The sequence below is a fragment of the Nesoenas mayeri genome (assembly GCF_963082525.1).
Source record: "Nesoenas mayeri genome assembly, chromosome: 2".
NCBI classification, from domain to species: domain Eukaryota; kingdom Metazoa; phylum Chordata; class Aves; order Columbiformes; family Columbidae; genus Nesoenas; species Nesoenas mayeri.
In genome coordinates, this window is record NC_137543.1 from 137,712,654 (window position 1) to 137,735,138 (window position 22,485).

At 40.5% G+C, this 22,485-nt stretch overlaps 1 protein-coding gene across 4 annotated transcripts in view; it reads right to left on the bottom strand.

The window, feature by feature from the left end:
- DYNC1I1 (dynein cytoplasmic 1 intermediate chain 1) overlaps positions 1–22,485 on the bottom strand; it is a gene marked incomplete at both ends in the record, with an annotated part of 175,353 nt that overhangs the window by 56,424 nt on the left and 96,444 nt on the right. For all 4 annotated transcript variants that reach the window (XM_080339250.1, XM_080339248.1, XM_080339249.1 and 1 more), the window contains 3 exons: positions 15,519–15,644; positions 20,612–20,711; positions 21,824–21,986. In XM_080339250.1, coding sequence (XP_080195376.1) covers positions 15,519–15,644; positions 20,612–20,711; positions 21,824–21,986 — 389 coding nt within the window. The remainder of the gene's footprint in view (positions 1–15,518; positions 15,645–20,611; positions 20,712–21,823; positions 21,987–22,485) is intronic.

The following is a 22,485-nucleotide window of genomic DNA, read 5'->3' on the forward strand; positions in this document are numbered from 1 at the left end:
ATGGTGTGTGTCGACATCTATCCCTTTGATTTACTGGAGTATGGACTGGAAAGAACAGATTGCTTTATTCAAGAGAAAGAAAGGAAGGAGGGGGGCCCAATGTGACAGGAAAGAGTGTAGGCTGTATTAACTTCAGTGCTTGTTAAAACATGAAGGATTAATCGTAGAAAGGGAGGGAAGAATTGTGAATGTCTCCAGTTTAGGATCTTCAAAAATGTTTGGGGATTCTAAGAATGTCTCACCCAACCACATGAAAGCTGCACAGAGAGACTCAGCCACACGACTGCTCTAAATCCAAAGCTGGTATTGCTCCACTTATACCATCAAGCCAATGGAGCTGAAATGTAGCCACAAATTAAATTTATTTTTATTGAAAAAGTACTAAGTCCTTAAAAAGAAGGAAAAGAGTATGTCAGGAAATGCAGCTTTTTCTTAGCCAAGTTTACAGGGTAGGTAACTCTGACATCTAATGCCAGTGCTGACATCTGAGCATTGCAGCAGAACCAGAGCGCTCTGCCTAAGTCTGCAGAAAGGCAATACCCAGCCTCATGCCTTCATTTTAAGCTGGGCAGAAAGCTGAGGCTTGCTACTTTCAACTCTATAACTGCAGGTTCACCCTGTGTAACTACAAGAATAAAATAATCAGAGGGAAGTCCACAAGCTGCCTTGTCAAAAGGGCATCTGCACTTCAGCCCTTTCGGAAAGTGCATTTGCTAATATTCATTTGGTGGTGTTGTGATGACTCAGAAAAGCAGCAAAACTGCTTGCTGGATTGCAAAAGGAAATAAACATGATACTTCTCAAATAAGATACAAAGAGATCCTGCCAGCCTCTAGATATTGCAACAATCAATCAGTTTGGTAACCCTGAATTACTATACATATGTCCAAGCTAAGAATGCAGTCTTTGCTGAATATCATACTTTGTTTGTTAAACTGATGATAAGAGAATTAAAGTCTGGAGAAATAAGGAACAATTTCATAACAAGAGCAGAGAAAAATCAAGCTTTCTTTCCAGCCAGCTGCTTACATGCTAAGTACCAAAATTTGTCTGTTTTCTGTGATTAGAACCTGGCTGCTTATCAAATTGCAGGGTCAAATCCTCAACATGCATGTTGGAGAAGCAAGCACGTTCTTGGTTTATCTGGTTTATTTAGTTAATGATTCTCTAACAGCTATACAACAGCACCCTTAATTGTTTTGATGAAATTATTCATAAGCTTGAAGTCATGGGTCTGCACCACCCTAGCAGAGCTGGTGCCTCAGGGCATATGTCTGGGGATGGAGCTCAGAGACCTCCAGCCGTCTCTGCTCATACCGCGGGCTGGCCGGAATTTAGAGCAGATAGTAGGTGCCAGCTCGAGCACGGTGCTCTCTTTGCAGGCAGCAGGGCTCACTGAGTTCAGCACAGTATTAGCAAAAGTCTTCTGGACCAGGGCTAGTGGCCACCAGTCAGCTCAGGGCACCAGTAACAGTGTCACTGTTGCCACCACCCCTGAGTAGAGCTGCCAGTTCTCTAGGACAAACACTGCTTTGTTAAGATGGGTTTGTAACAAATTAATTTCCAAGGCATCTCAGTCTGGTTGAGGCCTCTAGGATCAACCAAATAATAACATTACATGAAAAATTTAGTTGGCGCAAAGATCAGAAATGCCATTAGGTAAGAAGCGGCTCTTACACTGAAGAGTGTTCACTTCCTTTCTTGAAAATATGGGGCTGGTGGCAGAATGTTACTACCAACTACCAGAAATCCTTAGGAAATAAGTCATCACCTTCATGGGACATGACAAAACAGAAGTTGTCTGATGTGTTTCTACTGACACTTCTGATTCTGCTAACTAGTGGTTGCTGTTTTCATACAGAGGGAAAATCCAAGAGATTTTAGAAGTTAAAATCTTTGGTGAACAGCAGCCTGAATAACTTTCTCGTGATGAAACCTCCTTAATGTTCTGCACACATTTACATTTAGTCACTTTATCTTTTTTTTTTTTTTTTTTTTTTTTTAAAAGCATCTCAACCAGAAAAGGTGTCTATCCACACACCAGTTGGTTGGTGAGACAAAGGTGGGCAGGTGCTGCAAAGTGCACTGGCAAATCCCATTGCCTGTCTTTGTTTTAATCTTTGGACACCTAACCACATTTGTAAATCTAGCTCAACATCACTGGAACATAAATTAATATCTTAACAGCTTTGGTGTACCAGCAGCCAAAATTCAGATTCAGCAACAATCTACTCCCAACTGTATTTCATTGCGAATTCAGGGCAAGATGCGAGTCTTCTATTTTCAGCTTGCACACTATTTGCTATGGACAATGTGTACAGTTTTCCTTGCAACAGCAAATAATGTCAGGTTGCAGTTATCACCCCTCCTTTTTTTTTTCTTTTTGTTCAGAAAAGGGCTTATTGGACTGAACTTCTAATATGAAAGGGCTGTTTAACAGAGATAGCTACCCCAAATAAAGAACCCCATTACCTCCATCTTGCTCTAGTGTGACCGCCCTCCCATGGAAGTGGTCATGCAATCTGCATGTTAGCTTAATTGTGTTTGGGTTTCATCTGGACTCAGAAAATCAGTAAGATAAGTTAAAATGAACAGTCTGCAGTAATTCATGAGGGGACAATAATGAAGAGAAAGAAAAGATTTTACACTCAGCTTTTCAGCTCGACTGAAATGCTTAATTGTCCATTCCCTACAGACTCCAAAGAAATACGCTTAGGGACACAGACTTTGTAGAATTTTAGGGACAGTTTAACTAAGCCACCAACAACTGCTGTAGCAAATACCCCTAATACTATGCACTGTCTTGAAAACTATACCCTATCCACGAGCTGCTGTGTACATATTAAATTTACTGTATACATATATGCTCATAATATAACAAAGAATGAAAACTGATGCTTCCCTAATTCTTTTTGCTTTTTCTTTAGCACTTATTTTGGCAAGCAGGGCAGAGATGGCAGCATTCAGTGCCAGAAAGTCCTGAAAGAGGCAAAGTATTTATTAGAGGACAAGTTCTCAAAAGCTATCTCTGTCTGCATAGCCTTAAAGCGCTGGTTACATTTTCATGCATTACTATCCATGCATGTGGATGGCACAATAGATACAACAAGATTAGAGTCCATAGTTAAAAGGGGAAGAGTTCAGTTTAGCCTGTTTTGGTCAATCTAACTCTTTGCATTCTTGCAGGTTTTGGAGGGGTAGGAATAATGAAATTGCAAAATGAAAGATATGGCTTGAGAAGCACATAGGCAAAACATCACACAAACCAAAGCCTTCTCTGTGTATTGCAGTTAGGCAGCTCCAGACAAAAGCATCTACAAAGGTTAAGGCACTCCTGCCTTGCAAGTGCCTGGGGAACCTGGCTGGGGTGGACAAGTCCAGGAGTTTTGGTCACTTTTTCTGAATGACTTCTGCGTATTTTCTGATATTATCTCATATAAAATACAAATACAGTCTTGTCACCTCAGCCCCAGGCTCACAAACTACCTCAGCCATTGGTATAAGGACTTAAGCTGCTTCTTCCTGCACACCTCTTCTCCAGGCAGAGTCTGCTTTCTGCTGGATCCACGACTTAGTCTCAGGAGCTAGACTCGAGACTCCCCATCTAGCACATTGCAAAAGTAGAAGAGATACTCCAAAGAGTGAGGTAAGGGCTAGGCTTGCCTGTCATTCTGGTGTCCTGGACTCTCCTCCACACAGAGAAAGCAAAACAGATGATCACTTGATGGCAAGTTCTGGAAATACCGGAGTTGGGCTTCACAGAGCATGCAGAGAGAGCAAATTCCAGACTCAGAATAGAAACACAAGTTGTTCTTGAGCTGTGGTGGTAGCTTGGTAGTTTCTATGGCAGCAATTCCCCAAACCACGCATTCGATCAATCAAACTAAGTGAAGCCACAGCTGAATTAGAAGTCAGTACAGATGCTGCAAGAACAATTATCTGCAGCTCAGCCTGTGAAGTTTGGCATAGTAGTCATAGCTCCTTATAAGAGAGTTGCAGATAAATCTCAAGTGTAGCAGTCAGTCCAAACCCCCACAATAAATGCACAGGCCATGAGAAACCAGGCACAGTCAGAAGACTGAACATGTCAGACCAAGAACACTTTAGGGCCCCAGCTGGGGAAAGAACTATATATATGTCTATCTTTCCTCAGAAGTCCATGAACTTAATTCTTCTAAGTTCCCCATGACTTCAGTGACTCAAAAGCACACTCACAGCCAAACTAAACAGAAAGTGCTTTCCTACACAGGCAATTTCTTGATTCAGGACATTTGAGAGCCAGTGACCTTTCAGGGAGGAAGGAAGGACACCCTGACATAAAGCTGGTTCTGGGAAGACTCTGTAGAATTAGAGACAGTCACAGCCCAGCAGACTTCTGCATAACCTCAGAGACAGGGAAGGGAAAAGGAACATGAAGTGCCAGACTCACTGGATTGCCAAGGTTGGAAGGCACTTCTGGAGACTGTCAAGTCCAACCGCTTGCTCAGAGCAGGGTCAGCTGGAGCAGATTGCTCAAGAAAGTGTCCAGCCAGGGTTTGAGTTATCTCCATGGATGGAGACCCCATGACCTCTCTGGGCAACCTGTGCCACTACTCAGTCACCCTCATAGTAAAAGAGGGTTCTTTTAATGTTAAAATGCAAATTCTTATATTTCATTTTGTGCCTCTCGTCTTGTCACTGGGTGCCACTGAGAAGAGCCTGGTTCCATCCTCTTTACTCCCCCATCAGGTAGTTATACACATTGATAAGATGCCCCCAAGCCACCTTTTCTCTAGGCTGAGCAGTGCCAGCTCTCTCAGTCTCTCCTTGTATGACAGATGATCTAAATCATCTTAGAGGCCCTTTGCTGAACTCACTCCAATATGTCCAAGTCTCTTTTGCACTGGGGACCCCAGAACTGAGTGAATCTCTACTTACTGGACCCCTCTTTACTTATCAAGGACCCTGCAAGTCTTTGACTGAAAGCGGCTCTGCCTGATCCTGGAGACAGGTCACCAGGAAGTCCTATGGGAGCAAAGGGACAACACTATCTTATTTTACTTGTTTCTAAGCAATTGGCATTTTGTACTCTATAGTCTGTGTCACTTGGGCAAACTTCTATCAGTTCACTGTCAAAATAATTACAGTAATCTTTTCTTATCTTTTTTATTTAATTGTAGCTTCTAGTGAAGACTGACAGGCTATTATATTTGCCCAAATCCATCACTTTCACTGATGTATCATTTATAAGTAGTGTCACTACATAATTGAAAATAATTTAAAATTAATTAAAGATTGCATATAGATGTGAGAATTGAGAGACTGAGAAGCACAGATAAACAGCTATCTAGTGGAAACACAGAAGATATCACAGGCAAGTGTGTATTTAAGAATGAGGATGGGAACACGCATTGCCTTTGCACCGTTCATGTCTCCTGTAGTAATAGAGGAGCACATCTTGCTCAAAAATCAGCTTGCCTGGGTCATCACTTTCAGCAGTGATGGGATATTTTTGTAACGCATCACTATCCTGCCAGGAAGAATAGATTTACACCAGATAACTCATGGCAAAGAGCAGTTCTGCACAACTCCTATACGTTGTTAACTCAGTCCAAATTTGGCTTAGTCTATTTATTTACCGATGTAAACATGAGATAGCAGATGTTAACCATGTTGTTCTTGCCATGAAATGACTCGTGATTCAGTGTATGTTCATGAACAATACAGAACTGAAGTAGAATGATATTAGATACAAAAATACTAAACGTTGTTATAAGTGCAATCAAAATGAATTAATCATAGATCCTAATGCACTCTGGCACATTTTGTTGTAGAGATAATGAAAATACTCTGATCTCTTCAATATGACAAGTTTATAAAGCCATATTGCTTCTTGCGTGTAGGACATTTGCTTGTCATTTCATGCTAAAATAAATGTACTTCAGCTTTTCTTCTCTGAAACTTTTCATGATAAAGACAATCCTGTTTTAATAACATTTCACCTGCTTTGTGAGAGTTAAATCTATGGTATTTGTCATCATTCATATTCTGTTATTATGTTATATAATGGATTGTGAAATTTTCACCAAACACTCCGAATGACTTCTTACAGGCACTTACTACTAAGAGAGGCTCACTTTTTATAATCATCATTATAGCAACAGCAAATACAATACTATTATGCAGAGTAGTGCTTCTACAATACAAATTCCTGGGCAGTCTCTGAGGGCACTGATAGAGACTCCCCTTTTTGCTGCTTTCCAGAAGACTCTCTGCCCCACGGGAACATGTTGCAAGGATAATATCAGTATCTCAGCCAGTCAGCACGTGCTTTTGCTTTCCTTTTGTGGGAAGCAGGGAGCGTTAATCATCCTTAAATCAATGTTGCCCATATACAAAAGTTCTTTTCAGGGAAGTACTTGTCAGTCATCCAGCCGTGGGGGCAGAGGGTGGAAAACTGTTGATTTTAGACCTAAGGCAGAGGACAGTTGTATCCTGGGCTGTAATGATGGATTCCTTGGTTCCTGGGGCCTATTACAGCACTTTAGAAGAGTAGCTGTTTTATATTTTGTTCCAGGTAACACAGAAAGAGGCTTCACTCCTCACATAGAGCTCCCACAGAGACAAAAATCATGAGGTGAAATAATTTTCTCGAATTCGGACCAAATGTACTCTGCACTGCAAGTAGCTTGCACTGTGAACAGTTCCACAACACAAACAGAAAAGTCATGCCTATGGCTGTTTATCCATCATTCAGAGTGCAGCTAGGGAATTGCATGGTATTTTATATCCTTTATGGAAAAAAAAACTCTGTGGAAGGATCCCACTGACTTATTGATTTCACATCTGATCTCGCATTTTTTGTTCACCCAAAACCCTTTTAGCACTGGGAGTTTCAGATAAACGAGAGAAACTATATAATGTAATGTTCACATCAACAAAGGAAAGTTATGCTCTTTTTTCCCCTTCCTTCCTGCCTTTTTCTTAAAATATTTTACACTAGGTCATGTTGAAATGTAACCAGATCAACAACTCATAAACTATAAAACACCCTCAGGAATGACTGCAGGATTTGGTGACTTTTTTCTCCGTGATTTTGGGATAGTGTGACAAATTTGCATTTTTTATCAACAGAGTTTTTAAAAATTCTGAGTTGAACGAATAATGTCATGTGTTTATAAGTATCAATAATCTAAGCCATCTGCAAGGGAATGGTTTTGCAAAGGCATCTCTTTCAGGACACTGTGGATTTTGTCACTGGTTGAGGTTTTGGCAAACCATCAATATCACTATAATTTTCTCTTATGAAGTATAGTTTTTGACTGAGATTTTTTTTTGCCTTAGCTAGCTAAAGTTTAAAAATACTGCATGTCTAACTCCACAAATTCAAAGGTTAGGTTTTCTTCAAATTGCATCATTTGCATATTGTGTATTAGATGCCAGTTATTCACAAGGATACAATGCAAGTTATCATTGAAACAAACTTAAAAAAATAAAATGCCTGCCATATCGAGTGGCCAAAACATTCTTTGCATTTGGTCTGAAAGGAAGACTACATGAGCTTCAACAAGAGAAACAGCATCTTTAAGTACAGATTCATCACAAATCCCTATTTTAACACCTACAAAAAGCACAATGTTATTGCTAGTAGTGACAGCATATCATTTAAGTGTATGATAATTTACCCCCTCCAAAAAAGGCTTAGAAGCAGGAACCACCTAAAATTTTCTACCCAAGACAAGCAAATTTGTCACTTCCTAACTATATTCCTATTATTATATTTTCATAAGTGAAATCTCAGTTTCAAATGAGTGAGATGATCTATCTTAAGCATTGCTCTAAGCAAAGCAGCATTTTGTTGCTAGCAGACTTTGTATAATATATACAAACACAGTCCTCATGTAATTCAGAATGTTAATTACTAATAGGAAAACCATACCCACCTTTTGTATTAGCAGTAATTTTACAGACAGATGGGATATGGCATACAATTATGCTGTTATAATGTACACATAGGGTTTGATGGGTGTGTTGCTCTTTGGGGTTCTGCACAAGATCGCAACAGATCCAAGTCATCATGGGAAAAAGAGCTTTGCTAAGGGTTGGGAAGGATAGAGGTAAAGCTCAGTGAAGGCATACAACTCTGTGAATCCAACTGACATCCCTTTAGTCTAAATAACCATGCTTAGTTTCTCTCCAGCCTTGCCTGGAAGGTTTCCTTTTCCCAGTCTTGCTATGAAAAATATAATTATTTGATTTTCTGTGAAAATAAAGTCAATTTTAAGGGATTTTAGGACTGAAAGGCTCTGTGGGAAACATGGCATACTTTTTCTTGAGCTGCAGATGCTAGTAGATGCCACATTAACAGCTGTGGCATTTCAGCAGTAAAGCAGAACTTGGAGCATTTCATACTGATGACTTCAGGACTGGACAAGACACTGTGACACCCAAGACAGAAAATACAATTTCACAGTTTCAGTGCCTCTTCTGTCCTCCCTCCACTGATGCCTCTGAGTTCAGCAGCATCCAGGAGACAGGAGACTGCCTCTTGTATATTTGGTCCTCTTTGGCCGCCTCTAGAAATCTCTTGGACCCAGGTCTCTCCTCTCCCCTAAAGCACCGAAAAGCATTTTCCAAATACTACATTCAGCCTTCAGATGTGTGGGTGTAACTTCTTCTGACTCACACACAATCTCTCCACAAGTATCGGAGCACTAAACTTAGGCCAAATGATAGTTATTTTTCATCACCAGAGGCTAGAAGTGGTGTAGGCTCCACTAAGAGGAGCAAAAAAAGACAGCTGGTATCAGCTCAGAACGGCAGGAAGAACCTAAAACAAAACCTAAAAGACAAGACATGAGCTCTTGTTTACTGAAATCCTCACAGCACAAACTGTGCTCTGTGTTTCTATGTTCCAGTGTGGACAAACACAAAAGGACAGAGGAAAAAAGTTCTAAAATTAGAACAGAATGAATATATCCTTCTATTACAAGTTGTAGCTCAAAGTATTCTCCACTCCCAGCAGCATATCTTGAAATTCCCCCAAATTTTCATTCAAAATAGAGCACCTATGCATGTGCATGAATTATTACAGTGCGCAAATGGCCACGTAGTCACAAATGTAATAACAACAAAGAATCCTGGAAAACAGACACAGCAGAGCTCTACACAGCTCCAGAGAGTCATCCTACCAATGATGCACAGCAGGAAACGAACAGAAATGAAAACAAAACAACCTCTGTGTCTCTGACGAAGCCTTACTGGATTCAATTTTACAACATTTTGGTATGTGTTACAAAGATTCTGCAACAAATTTGCGTTCCTGAGTGCCGGAGCTTTCCCAGTATGGGAACTGCCTCAGCATCTTCACAGGCAGACATTCAGAGGTCCACTTAGCAGAGAACTACTATGAAAACAGGCAGAATCTGATTCATGCTTAGGATCATAGGGTCACAGGATAAATCAGGTTGGAAAAGACTTTCTCTTCCAAAGGAGGGTTTGGAGTTCGTTTGTTTTTTAATTTGCAGTCAGCTCAGAGCTACTTGTCTTCTCTGAGATTTGCAGCACTTCAAAGACTGACCACAGGTGCCCCTTCTCACTGGAAATTGGGGAACCAGACAACTCAGCTCTGGGAAGGGCCATACTGCTGGTTCTTTGGATTGATTTGACTTAGGAAATTCTGGGAAGCTTGGAGGGAGCTTAGGGTATGTCATTCATTTTATGACTCTGAAGAGCTGGATGTTTACTTGAAACTTAGATGCAGCAACAAAGTGAGGAAGCCTTTGTGGAAAAGCACCAATGTAATTATCAGAGACATTTTTCTTTAAGTATTCCAACTGTACTTTCTCAACAATTAAACTTGTTGTAGTACTTCTTTTCTTTTAAAGTTTGGGAGGGACTGAGCTCTGGTCTGGTTTCCACAGAGAAGGAAACTCAAGGACAAGAGGAAAAGAAGGTATTAGTCATTCACGCTGTTACCTCAGCCTGCTCCACACACAAGTCTCATGGATTTGGGTGCTCAGCACCTTTAGAAGGCAGGCTTATGGAGCAAAAAGCACATCTGAAGGAATTTATGTTGATTTTGAAAGAGCAGACAACAACAAAGGAATCAAAGGAACCAGGAAAAAAAAGGCAACTCAGGCCAATAACAGCCACTAAATATAGCCCTTCACTTACCTCAGTGCATCTAATTCTAAGATATGTGTTTCTGACTCCATATATTTAGTTGAAAAGCAAAAGACCACACCAGGATAAGCAATGAAGAGTGGTCAAACACATAACTTAGTGGCAGTGTATAGAAGCCACTACAAAAAAGCTAGGGGAGAATGAAACATTTTGTGGTGTGGCTGAGTGGCTGATTTCCGTACCCAATCCACCAATATTTTCCAAGCATGGACAGCTCTTCTTGGAATTAAAATAGAAAACACAAGTCCCATATCCCACAAAAACCTGACAGTTTAGTAAAGAGATGGAATCAACCAAGTAAATCTGACTGCATGGCATTTTAGGAAAAGGACAGAAATAGCTGCAGCTATTAAAAGTGATATACTGCTGAAATCTTTTTGTGATTATGCTAGGAGTTGATCTAACTCCTTGAAAGAACACTTAAATGGTTATTACTTCCTCAAATAAAAGCTACTTCACACATGCTCTCCTTCCTTAAAAATATGCTGATAGGAGCTACTTCTAAGTGTCAGATTTGTACCTCTCGCTGCCCTTTTGAGACATTTGGAAAAGATGAAGCTGAGAAAGAGGAAATTAATAGATAAGGAAATAATCTATAATAAATCAAATTGCAGACAATGTAGTCATTTTTTTGTTGTTCCTGCTATCATTAGTTTGGATGTAGTAAAACAGTATTAATCACATTTTCCAAACACAATGCAGAGTCCTCCAAATTAGAAAGTAACATTTAATTTGGTTTATTTGCATGCAACTAATGTTTCCAGCTGTCTTCTCCCACTACTCCTCTCCTGAAGTGATGGATATTTGAAGCTGAGATCCAGATACCTCAACCAACTTTAATAACCCCTCTTCAGTTCCAGAAGAAAGGAAATAGTTTGTAATATCCTAAAGTCCCTTAGATCCACTAATTATTTCTGTTGCTTGTGTCTCTGCAGATCATCTGCTCTAATGCAAACGCTATGAGATCTGGTATAAGAGCAGTGCTGTGCCCATGCTAACAGGTCCTGCTGAAAGGAACAGTGGCTCAGACTTCAAGTAGCCAATTTATTGCAAACACAATCTGAGTTTCCATTTGCCTTGCTCAACCAGATTATGTTGGTGCAAAGTTTCCGATACTTTTTCAGGTCACTTGGGTTTAGAAAGCTTAGATCAGATCACCAGGAAACAGAAACAACATAATGGGCAGAGATGACCAGTAGTACATAAACAATGGGCATTGCACTGCAAATAATCCTCATAATTAATGGGTAATGTAGATTTTTATTTGTTTGTTCAGTGACAAAACACATTACAGACATGTAAGTGCTTTCTAAGAAATAGAGTAAGACTGAGAAATATCACTGAGAAATAATATAATTGACACTACCAATCAATAGTACAGGGATGTTCACATACAAGGCCAGCCCCATGCACTGCATAAAGCAATACAGGACTGAGCTCATGTTGAGTCAAATCATCAATAACCATGCCATACTATTTTCATTTTTGTCACCACCACCTAAACAGAGACCAACAGTAGCTGAGAGAAGCAGTGTGAACCACTGCTTAAAATTCACTCACCAAACCGAGGGAGACTCAATGTGATTTCTATGTCGTTGCTGGAATTCATTCCCTCTCTGGATACTGCCAAACCAACCCAACCAGGGATGACTCACCCACAGTGTCTCATAAAGTCTTTCTGAAAGGCTTGGGTTTTGCCTTTGGAATGCACTGGGTTACACCAAGAGTTTGTGATGCTCCAGCGTGGGGGAAGAAGACATCCTTGACTCTTCCCTACAAGGACATTCCCAGTCTGCACTCTGCAGTATTAACTGCATGCTAAGGAAAGCATCGAGCATTCAGTCCTTTATCAAATGGTATTGCACATCCACTTTGATTTTGCTTCTGAGATTTTGCTTGCATAGGAAAACAAATGAACAAATTGTCCAATCCCTCACTCTTCCTTGTTTTCCCATTTCTAACCTTGTGGTAAGGAGATGTATGATGAGCTATAGAGGAAAAAATCTGGTGGGAGTCCCAGATAAAATACTGTCAGCACATCACTGGGTAAAGTAGAAATATAAAAACCCAAAGAAGGGCAAAAATAAGACAAATATAAGAAAATAAATATACCACAGGAGGAGAGAGTAGAAGCCAGTAGGACAGTTTTGTTTAGAAAGGATTTGATAGATCACATGGCACTTTACATTAATTAATGAGTAAACAAGTCCACTTGGCTAATAGTAATTTTTCCCTTAATGCACATTAACTAAAATTGAACTCAGTATTTGTAGCACTACATATTGTAGAGCTATGACATTTACCACCACCTACACTGTATTAATGAGCAACAACCTAATATGGCTTTAAATTTGGCAAGATTTTTGTATTTACGGAATATATCATCCCTCACATTTGAGAACTAAAATAAAACATTTTGCTGACTGGAGTTAGGAAACATTATTGCTGATAGACTTTTTGCATCACTGTCTGCCATGGCTGATAGACAACTTTAGTTGAAGCATTTGGGTTCTGGTAACTTTCAGCAAAGGCATCAGCAAAGCCTGTTGTTCTGATTATGACAATTTAAATGATCCTATGTAAGATTAAGAAAATTCATAGAAAGAGGTAAGAAAATTAAGAAATTTCTTGGTAATCATCTCACTTAAATCTGTACAATATATCAGGAAAGACAAAAAAACCATTACAGTTGCTAGCTTCAAGAATTTACCAAATGTGCCCAAGAGGTATCCGAAGTTCTACCTGCTGAAGCTGAGCCAGCCCAGCTCTTTAGCTGTCCAGATATGTTTCACATATCTATCTCTATTGATGTTATCAGAACTCCTGAGGTGGAATTTCTTGGAAGTCCCTCAGAAATGGCTGCATAAATCTATTTATTGATTTGACTTCTCAGAAGTGACTTGCATGAGTTCCTTGACAGTCACATCTGAAATGAGTTTCTACTTGCTTGTATCTTGCTCTGTGAGCTCAAAAATTGAAAGGCAAAAGGTACATTAGTCAACACCACATAGTATTTTTTAAGGCCACGTTTTTATAGAAAGTCTTTGGAAAGCAAAATAGAGGTCTGTTGGGAAAATACGCTCAAAGTACTGTGTCATATCTAGGCAACCTAGCTGTAATGATAAGGTGTGTGTTCATCTCTAGCTGCTGGGCTGGACTGTTATAAGGTCACATATGGCAGAAGAAAAACTGGGCTTGTCTCACAGAAGACCTAGAGGAATGACTGAATCAGGACTGAATGAAGGAACGTTTCTCTTGCAAAATGGTAATATAAATGATATGGGGCTGACTAATAATACAGTTGGTTTCCACTAACAGAATAACATCATGATCTACAGAACTGAATTCCAGACTCTGAGCTAAGATAATATTTTTCCCTTATTTTCCATCTGAGTCAGTTAGAACAAAACCTGTGTTCAAGAGACCAAATCTCATGCTTATTGCTTCCCCATTTAGTCTCATGTTGGTATCCCCATGTGATCTGAGATGCAGAAGATATTCCACATGTCAGAAGCCTCACAATGGTGGTTGAAACATGGTTCCAACTCTTAATGGAATTATAATGTAAATTATCTGTGGACAGTTTGACCAAGAAAATAAATATTTCCCATGGACAGAAGAACTGATGTCATTTAACTGAAAGATGATGAATCCAGGGTGCATGTGAAAGCACAGTGCCATATATGTCTCTCAATGCACAGATTTTAGGTTCCAGATCTAAAAAGGGGGACATCCAGTGTAATGGGAGAATTAGACAGAAGCTCAGCCAGGCCACCACTTTGTCCTTTGTGTGTTATTCTGATGGAGGGTATAGCCTGTCTCAGTGCTTTCAGTTTAGTGAGTCATACCTCTCCTGCTTAAGTGTACCTGCTTTTAAAACTAGATAGAGTTTTTAATTAACAGAGCACATTGTTATGTCTGTAGTCAATCTCCCCTTTGTGTACTCAGGACTACCCTAAATATGGTTGTTATCTTGCAAAATCAATCTAGTTTAAGGATTATTTGTCCTGAAAATACAATGGGCAATCTCTTGAATATTTTGTTTAAAACATTAAGCTGCATGTACATCCTAGAAGAATTTGAACATGGCATCTGAGCTAAGATCTTAAGCAGTTTGAAAGAACACATCAGTCTGCTGAATATGATCTCCAAAAAATACAAGTTCTCATTTCAAAGGTAACGCGCGCACACACACACACACACATATTTATATAAATCTGTATGGCATATTTGCTGTGCAGGCCCAGACTCCTTGTGAAGTTGTTTTTCAGTATAGCAAATTAGAAAAACATGCCTGGAATTAAAGGTTACTTAATCGGGTTGAAGCAGTAACTTCAATTCCAGCAACTCCCTCCCACTATGTTACATCTGATAATGTACCCAAGTCCAAACATAAACTTAGTTCAAAAAGATGTTTGGTCCTTGAATGTAAAATGACACTTAGCTTACACAATTAGCCAGGTAATACATATCCTTCCAAGAGAAGCAATTTTTACCACAGAATAATCTGCATTTTACTAATCTCTGATTGTTAAGTTTTACTTGCTGAAACTTTTCCATATGGCTTTTTGAATACCACTGTCCTGTATTTAATTACCACAGAAGAATATTAATGAAGAGGTTGGATATTTAGGCCCAAGCCCTGTCCCACAGGACAGTTTGATGGAGATATGCCCAATGAGCAAAACTGTCAATATGCGGCTGTGCCATTTCACACACAAAAGCAGTGGCAAAAGAGCAATAAACACACCTATAGAAATAAAATACCCAACTATTTTTGAATTGTCCATAAACTTCTAAACTAGCATGGTCATAAAGTAGCACTGAGTGAAGTGAATCACTCGTTTGCTAACCTAAGGGACACTCAGTCAGGAATGGGTGGAGTAGTCCTTGTAATCAAGACTGTTTTTATCAAGCTGTAAGTAAGACACATACCCAGAAATGCAAAGTGTACTTCCCAATTTTAAAGAAAAAAAGTGATACTGAGCAGAACCAAGGCAAGGGTAGGCAGCTTGGAGGGCAGAGGATGCAAGGAAGCGAACGTGGGTGGGAAAGCATATGTTGCTGCCTGGATGAGGAAGTGGTACACCACAGTTACTTCATAAGTGCAAGGGCTTTATAAACTAAATCTCCTAGGGACTGTTTTAAATAGACAAAGAATGACATGCAGCCCTGACAGGCTTTCAGCATTGTTTGAGAAGGCTGGTTGCCTTCTAAAAACACTGGACCGCCACTTGTACTTTTTCCAAAATGCCTATTTTTAACCTCAGCCTCTCCATATAAACAGTGGGAAGATGCACCATGTACTAAATCTGTTTTGTCTAGCATGAAATTAATGGCTTCCTCAGTCTTACCTGACAATGGAAAACATATTCTGGAGTGGTTTTCTTGAACTTCATGTTCCATACCAAGGCTACCCCATCAGGCTCATGTGGAGCATCTTCATTATTGTTATAAGATGCAACCATCAACTCAGGGTACTATAAAGAAAAAGCAAAAGCAAATGAAATAAGACAGATGATGAAGAACCTATGCACAATCAGATGAGACAGAAATAATCTACACTAGAAGTGCAATATCTGGTTTTAATTATAATACATGCTACTCCAATCATAGTATTCAGCTTCGTTTTGGTTTTATATTTTACTCGTCCCTGACATCCTTAAATTCCCAGTTCCTCGCTCTCTAGCAATTATTCTCAGATACCACAAAGGCAATGTTATTTTCTGCAGATAATTCTCAGAAAAGACAACTATCAGGATATTCAGAAAGGGAATGCAAAGCAAGGAACAGGGGAAAACTGAAAGCTTGGGTAATTCTAACTTATTTGCTTAACCATTTATTCAAGGGCAAACCATTATCTTAATTGATTTTGATAATGAAAAAACACTATGATCATAGTGTTGGCTTGGTTTTATTCTGAAATTCACAGTTTTTTCTGCATCCCTGAAAATTGTTCTTTCTTATTTCATTATGCACTCTTCCTATTCACTTATGCAGAGTCAACTTAAAAGCTCTTCTTGATAAAATAGCAAACAAAACATTTTCTTCACAGAAGCTCTATTTTGCAAGATGCTGAGGTCATCTTGTAAAGCACAGGATGACCTAGAATTCCACTGACTCAGTAAGACTGATGCAATGAGCACTCTAAAATCTGATCCATATTTTCTTGTATACCCATTTTCCACTGAAATACAGCAGTAGACATGCAATACACACATTATCTATTTGCTCTGTGTATACACATATACACATATAAACGCACACCATATCATACATGAAAAATCAGATTTTCACATTCTGCTGATGGCCTTGTATCGTTTCAAAACACCATAAGAAGTGAAACTTTGCCCACAAAACACCAATTACTTTCTCCCTATACAACAGCACCCAGTTCTTCACTCTAGGATATTGGACACTAGGCACTTCTGGCAGCCTCTGTCCTTCACTCTAAATAGCTGAAGTAAGGCAGTGGACTTTATGGCATGTCCAGAGAAAAGCACGTGGCTTCTGCAGACCAATGAGCCAGTAGCCCAGGTTCCACAGGACCCATACCCTCCTCTTGTAAATGCTTTCCCTCAAAATTTCTCAATGATCTGCAGGAATCGTTGTTACTTTTTGTCATTCCCAGGTAAATTCCTGCCAAACTATTCAGCCCTTTATAGGGGAATAGTGCAGCTAGTAGATGTAAAGGAAGTGGGACAAAGGAGCTGCCAATAGTGCTATTGGGAGCTGTGAATTTAGTCCAAACCAGGCATTTAAAAAATAAAACCAAAAAACACCACCCTTTATATCATTATTATTGGGGTTTGAACCTCTCTGCTCTCGAAATCCATTTGGAAGAAATAATGCATACAGCTATAACTTTTGCCATCAGCAGCTGCTCTTTCCCAGTTTGTGTACACTTCCATGGATAATACATCATGGAGCTGATGATTTTTCTGTTCAATCTTCTTGTTCCAAATGAGCCTGGACCCACATGTAGGCGAACTAGCAACATGTGGCTGCCACAGCTGCCTCTTTCCCGTTTTGGGGGGGGCTCTGACTGCGTTGTACCTACATCCCAGCAGACCCTGGCTGCTGATGCACCTTGTAAGGGCAGTTCAGCACCCAAATCACTTGCATGGGATTTAGACCATGCAGCAGACCAACCACCTCTTCTTCCTCCTCAAGAATTGGGGGAGATCTGAGGGTGGTTTAATCCCACACCTGAGACACTACCTCTCTGGCCACAGTTGTGCCAGTGCTCCCATCCATCTTACCCGCCCTCTTTTCTTTCTCTCTCCCACAACAAAGATTACCACCACTTCTGAACAACAAGCTCAGCTTCTCTTTTGAACCTCTTCATACCACCTTGGCCCAGGTCCAAGTAAACACCATGTACAGTAGGTTCTTGCCAGTGCACCTCATTTTGGCCGAACAGCTTAGGTACCATCCAGGCGTGCAGCTGAGCCCGCAGTTGTGAAGAGGCAGATACCTTGGTAAGCAGAAGTGACAAGCCCTTCCACTGGAGTGGCTGCAGCCAGCTAGGGTGTGCAACCAGGTCTGAAGTACCAGTTTCGAGGCACTCTGGGGTTGGTTCATGCTCCTGGATAGTTTAGCAATTATGTTCTGGTTGGCAGAACATCCGGCCATAAACAAATACCGACTCGAATCTTGCTGGTCTATATGTAGGTTTTGCAATCACAGTTTATGCATCTGACTGGAAGTGCAGCTTCAAGTACAGATGTTGGGGTCATATCTAGCTGGGCAACACCATTATAAGGCTTTCTGACTCTTAAAAAACAGCCAAGGGAGGCAACCTAAATCTGCACTGGCATCACACACTTGCTGCTTCACTCCATCTACTTGCATTTACACAATTTTAGTCCTCAGCAGGTTCCCAGCTGTCCTGTGACTGCAACTGAGAACAACATGGAAACAGTACTGCGGGAAACAGCATTCAAGGCTGCTGCCCAAGAGTCAGAAAGACACAGCAGTATCCCTGAGACTGTAGTTTTCTTGGCTTTTGATAAGCTAAGTTACCTCCTCATGGACAGAGCAAGGTGATCCCACTCTCTGTGTTTACACTCAGTCTCCTGAGCCTTTCCCTTAGATCCTTGATGAAGCATCTAAGCTGTTTTCCCTTTGCTCTGCAAAAGAATCAAGGGGCTAGCGGGTTAGCTTTAATGGTCTGAATGATCCCACATGTTTGGGACCATATTTTACATGTGACTGGGAACAGAATTCCTTGTTTAATCAATGCATCAAGGTCCTTTGATTAAACTTCTATTTGCCTCCAGGCTGTTTTGCAGCAACAGTTTTATCGCAGAAAACTGAGCAATGTGTTCTGCAGTTCCCATGATTATTCAAGTTATCCTTCAGCATACTGGACACTGCCATGTCCCAGAGTGTGGCTGAGAAGCGGAGCTAGCAGTTAGGGGAAACACCTCCATCTGGCTCCAGCTCCTGCCACATGATATTTCTCAAAGCAGGCAAGAGAGGAGGCAAATCCCTCCTCCCAAGCTAGCGTGGGGCAGCCCACAGAACCCCCCGGCACAGAGAAGCCGGGGCGGAGAAGCCCTCACTGGGGTGCCAGGGAGCTGAGTGTGAGGAATTAATGGAGAGGAAGGCAGGAGGGGCCACCCTGGAACAAAGAGGTGGGAAGCAGAACATGCCTGTGAGCCCCAGGGGCTGAGCAATTATATTTGGCAGTGCTCTTCTGAGGCGGCTTTTTTTCTTGCTGCCCTGGGAATACAGTAAGAGCTGCCTGTTAGGAAAATATCAGATAAGAATTCCATGTAATTTCCAGCCCCTGAACAAGTGAACAACCTAAGATAAGTGTTTCCTCAGGCTCATATTTGATTTCTGTGGAAATCCATATGTGCTTAAAGGCCACCCACGTCACACCAGTGCATACCTGTTGTTAAGCTGGTATTTTGTATGAAAGCAAAGGGATAAATCCTTCATTTCACACATGGGGTGTGAGTTGGATATTACAAGAAGCCTCTCTGCAGCTGGCTGTTGTGCACTGTACCTGGTCGGACAGCCAGATCTGCAGCCTACCAGTGATGCTCGTGAGACTCTACAGCTCCTCCCTGCTGCCTGCCACAACCTCCATGCCGTCAGCTGCCACCTTACCTGAGAAGTACCCAGAGGGGCGGGAGGAGCGCTGCTGCCATTTCAAGGGGAAGGAGAGGATGGATGTGAGAGTCACTGTGCTCCTTGCTCACTGCCTCTTTCCAACCTGCATGCACCATTTAGGTACTTGGCCTTAAACACTTGCTGTCCCCACATGCAACACCTAACATGGTGGAGTAAGAGCAGCTGCTCCTAAGATTAGGCAAAGCAAAACTTGTTCTTTGCACTGGCCTGAGCTACATTTACAGCATCTTTGCTACCCTCAGCAGGCTGCATCAAGGCTCGGACACACCAGGGAACGCCTGAGACTGGGTTTGGGGCCAACTAGGTAGCCTGGCTTGTGTTCACATTTTTCAAGTTTATGTCCTCCTGGAGCAGTTTCTTAATATCTGTATCGTGGACCTTGGAGCAGAATCTCCTTGGTCTCCTCCCCAGAGAAACCAGATGCTTTGCTCCAGGCAGTAACTGAGGAACAGGCTAACAGGGAAAAAGCAGAGATGATGGGGGGGACTGGAGTGAAACTGGGACCAAACGAATTTGACAGGCCTGTGGTGATGTGTGTGCACACTAATCACAGCTTTCCAACGGAGCAACTAATTAACCTGGTTTCTTTGCTTTGCTGATGTGGCTGTATTGGTTTTGGGAAGCTTAAGCAGCTCTACCATCAGTTTTATTTTGCAATATGACAATGCTTTGTGGTGCACAGAAGCTGGATACACTCCAGGCACGCTGCTTTAGCATGCCCCCTGACCAGCTGCAGCATCCTCCTCCACGACTTGAAAAAAGAACCCAGCATTTTTCAGACGTTTTCTTTTAAATCTTTTCAAGTTGTTCAGATACTTTCACATTTTGAGTTTTAGTATATTAGAAAAATAAATTTTATTTCTCACTACTCTTATTTTTTTATATATATATTATTATGTGCAACTATTTATTAAACCAACTACTACATATTTAGGAAATTATTTTTATCTGGTTTAATTTTAAACCTTTTGTCCTGAAAAAATTTCCATGTACTGAAGGAGAGGAGGGGAGAGAAAAAGTAAAGACTCCTTCATCATAGTAGGTTTGTTAATCTATAGTTTTAGCACAACATCCTGGTTTTAAAGATGAAGTAACATATATGAAAAAATGACGGCTTCATTATTGCCCTTCTTCATTATTGCTCTTCTTTATGGAGAAACATGCATTCACTTGTTCAAGGCCCTGCTGTTAGCTAAGAAATAACGTCATACTCTGCAAACAAAGGGCAAAATGACACTGGCTGTATTTTTTAGGGAAAAGTTGGAAGGTGTATGGAAACAGATATCCCAGCTTCAAATCTTACCTGAAGAGACCAATCCATACAGGTGACGACACGATGCTTTGACCAGTGCTCATCATAAAATTGACGGTTAAAAGAAAGGTTGGCTCCTGCTTGAACATCTCTGTGAATTCAAACAAAGTGACACTTTTTGAAGTACCAGGATTCAAATGCTGTGAAAAAGAACGCAAAAGTTCCTGACTGCTTCTCCAGTCTGCCCAAGCTGGGGAAGTCTGCCACCTTGATTTAATTGCTCTCATTGTCTTGCTGAGAGTAACAAATCCGCACCAACAAACAAATTTTACATGTGTTTCACAAAAACATATTTCTTAATTTCCCACTGTCTACCTGACTCTTTTCTGGCTCACTTTTCTGGGCCACCTCTGCCACCTTTGTCTCTCAGGACTGAACCTAGCCCTGTCATCCAGCTCCCCCTTTTCTGAATCCTCACCTCCAAGCTATAACCAAATCTCTCTCATTTCTGACTCCTGAAATCCTAAAGGTACAGCATCTTCTCCCAGTGATGGAGACGGCAGATGCCTTCAGCCACCATTAGGATGGGCTGAAGCTCAGTGCTGGCCCAAGCGCTGCCACACTGGGCCCACAGGGGTGATGCTCTAGAGTCACCTTCAGTAAGTAACTTCAGTGTGACACAGCTACTGATTTGGCATGAGGCTGCAATGGATATGCAGTTGTTGAAACCTGAATACTCCCTCTCTTACTAAGAAGTTTTCCTGCTTCTACTCCCCTATCAACTGCTGAATACACAACCTGTCACCTCTTGTCTTAGCATTTAGAATGCAAACACTTTGGGAGACCATCATTTTCAGCTATACAATGTAGAGCACAGCGGGATCCATTACAGACCTGAGGCAGTAGTCAAATATAAACAACAGTAATTTGAATTTGTAAAAATATAATGATATAAGTATGCAGACATACACCACCGGAATGTACACATGTGCATCTACATATACATGTCTATACACACGTTTATCTATTTCAATTATTCATTCAGAATTTGAAATTTAATCCCCAAAATGAAACAAAAAAATAAACCACCTGAATAATACATAAAAACCAACAACAAAACAAAACAGAGAAGAGAGATTTAAACCTTTTCTTAAGTATAAAAAGGACTAATTTAGTTTTAAAATTGAGGCTTCATATCACATATCACTGGAATTCTTTTATTAAAACTTATTTTATAAAAGCAAAAAAAAACCCCAAACTGACCCATCTTTCTCTTCTACATCTCTGCCACTGTAGTCAAAGAAGATGTCTGAATCTTCAGCCAAAGCCCGCTCAATTACACGTATTGTCCGGTCAAAAAATATCAGGAATTCTTCTGAATGGAGAACTTGCTGTTTTTCTTCTTCTGTCAGTTCTCTAGGAGGAGCTTGGAAAACAAAAAGATGTAGTTAAGAGTATGACATTTCACCCCTTTCCCAATGAATCAACATCTTCAGTGGGTTTCTTTTGACATGAAAGCTTGTTGTAGCAATGGCAGGAGGAAAATCAAAGCTTTACGCTTAAAATCATGACTAAGAATTTTTTTTTAATCTAAACATACTCCTGTAGATTTCTAGAATGTAGCATTTACATAGAAGAGGTCCTTATATATTTATTTATATATATTATATATTTATTATTCTGAATTATTTATTATTCTGAAATGGAAAATACTTAAACCCCCAAATTAAATAAACTCAGTGTTCCTATTTCAGGAAATGGCTCTGACTGACATTTAGGCAATACCTAACTTGAAAAAGCAGAACATTTATGTAACAGGGGACCTGTCAGAGAGGCCAAAGATAAAATAATCTTCTTAACTTATACTACAGTTCTTTGTGTTAAAAGGGCTCACATAATCTCTCCCTTCACTTAGTCCCATTTCT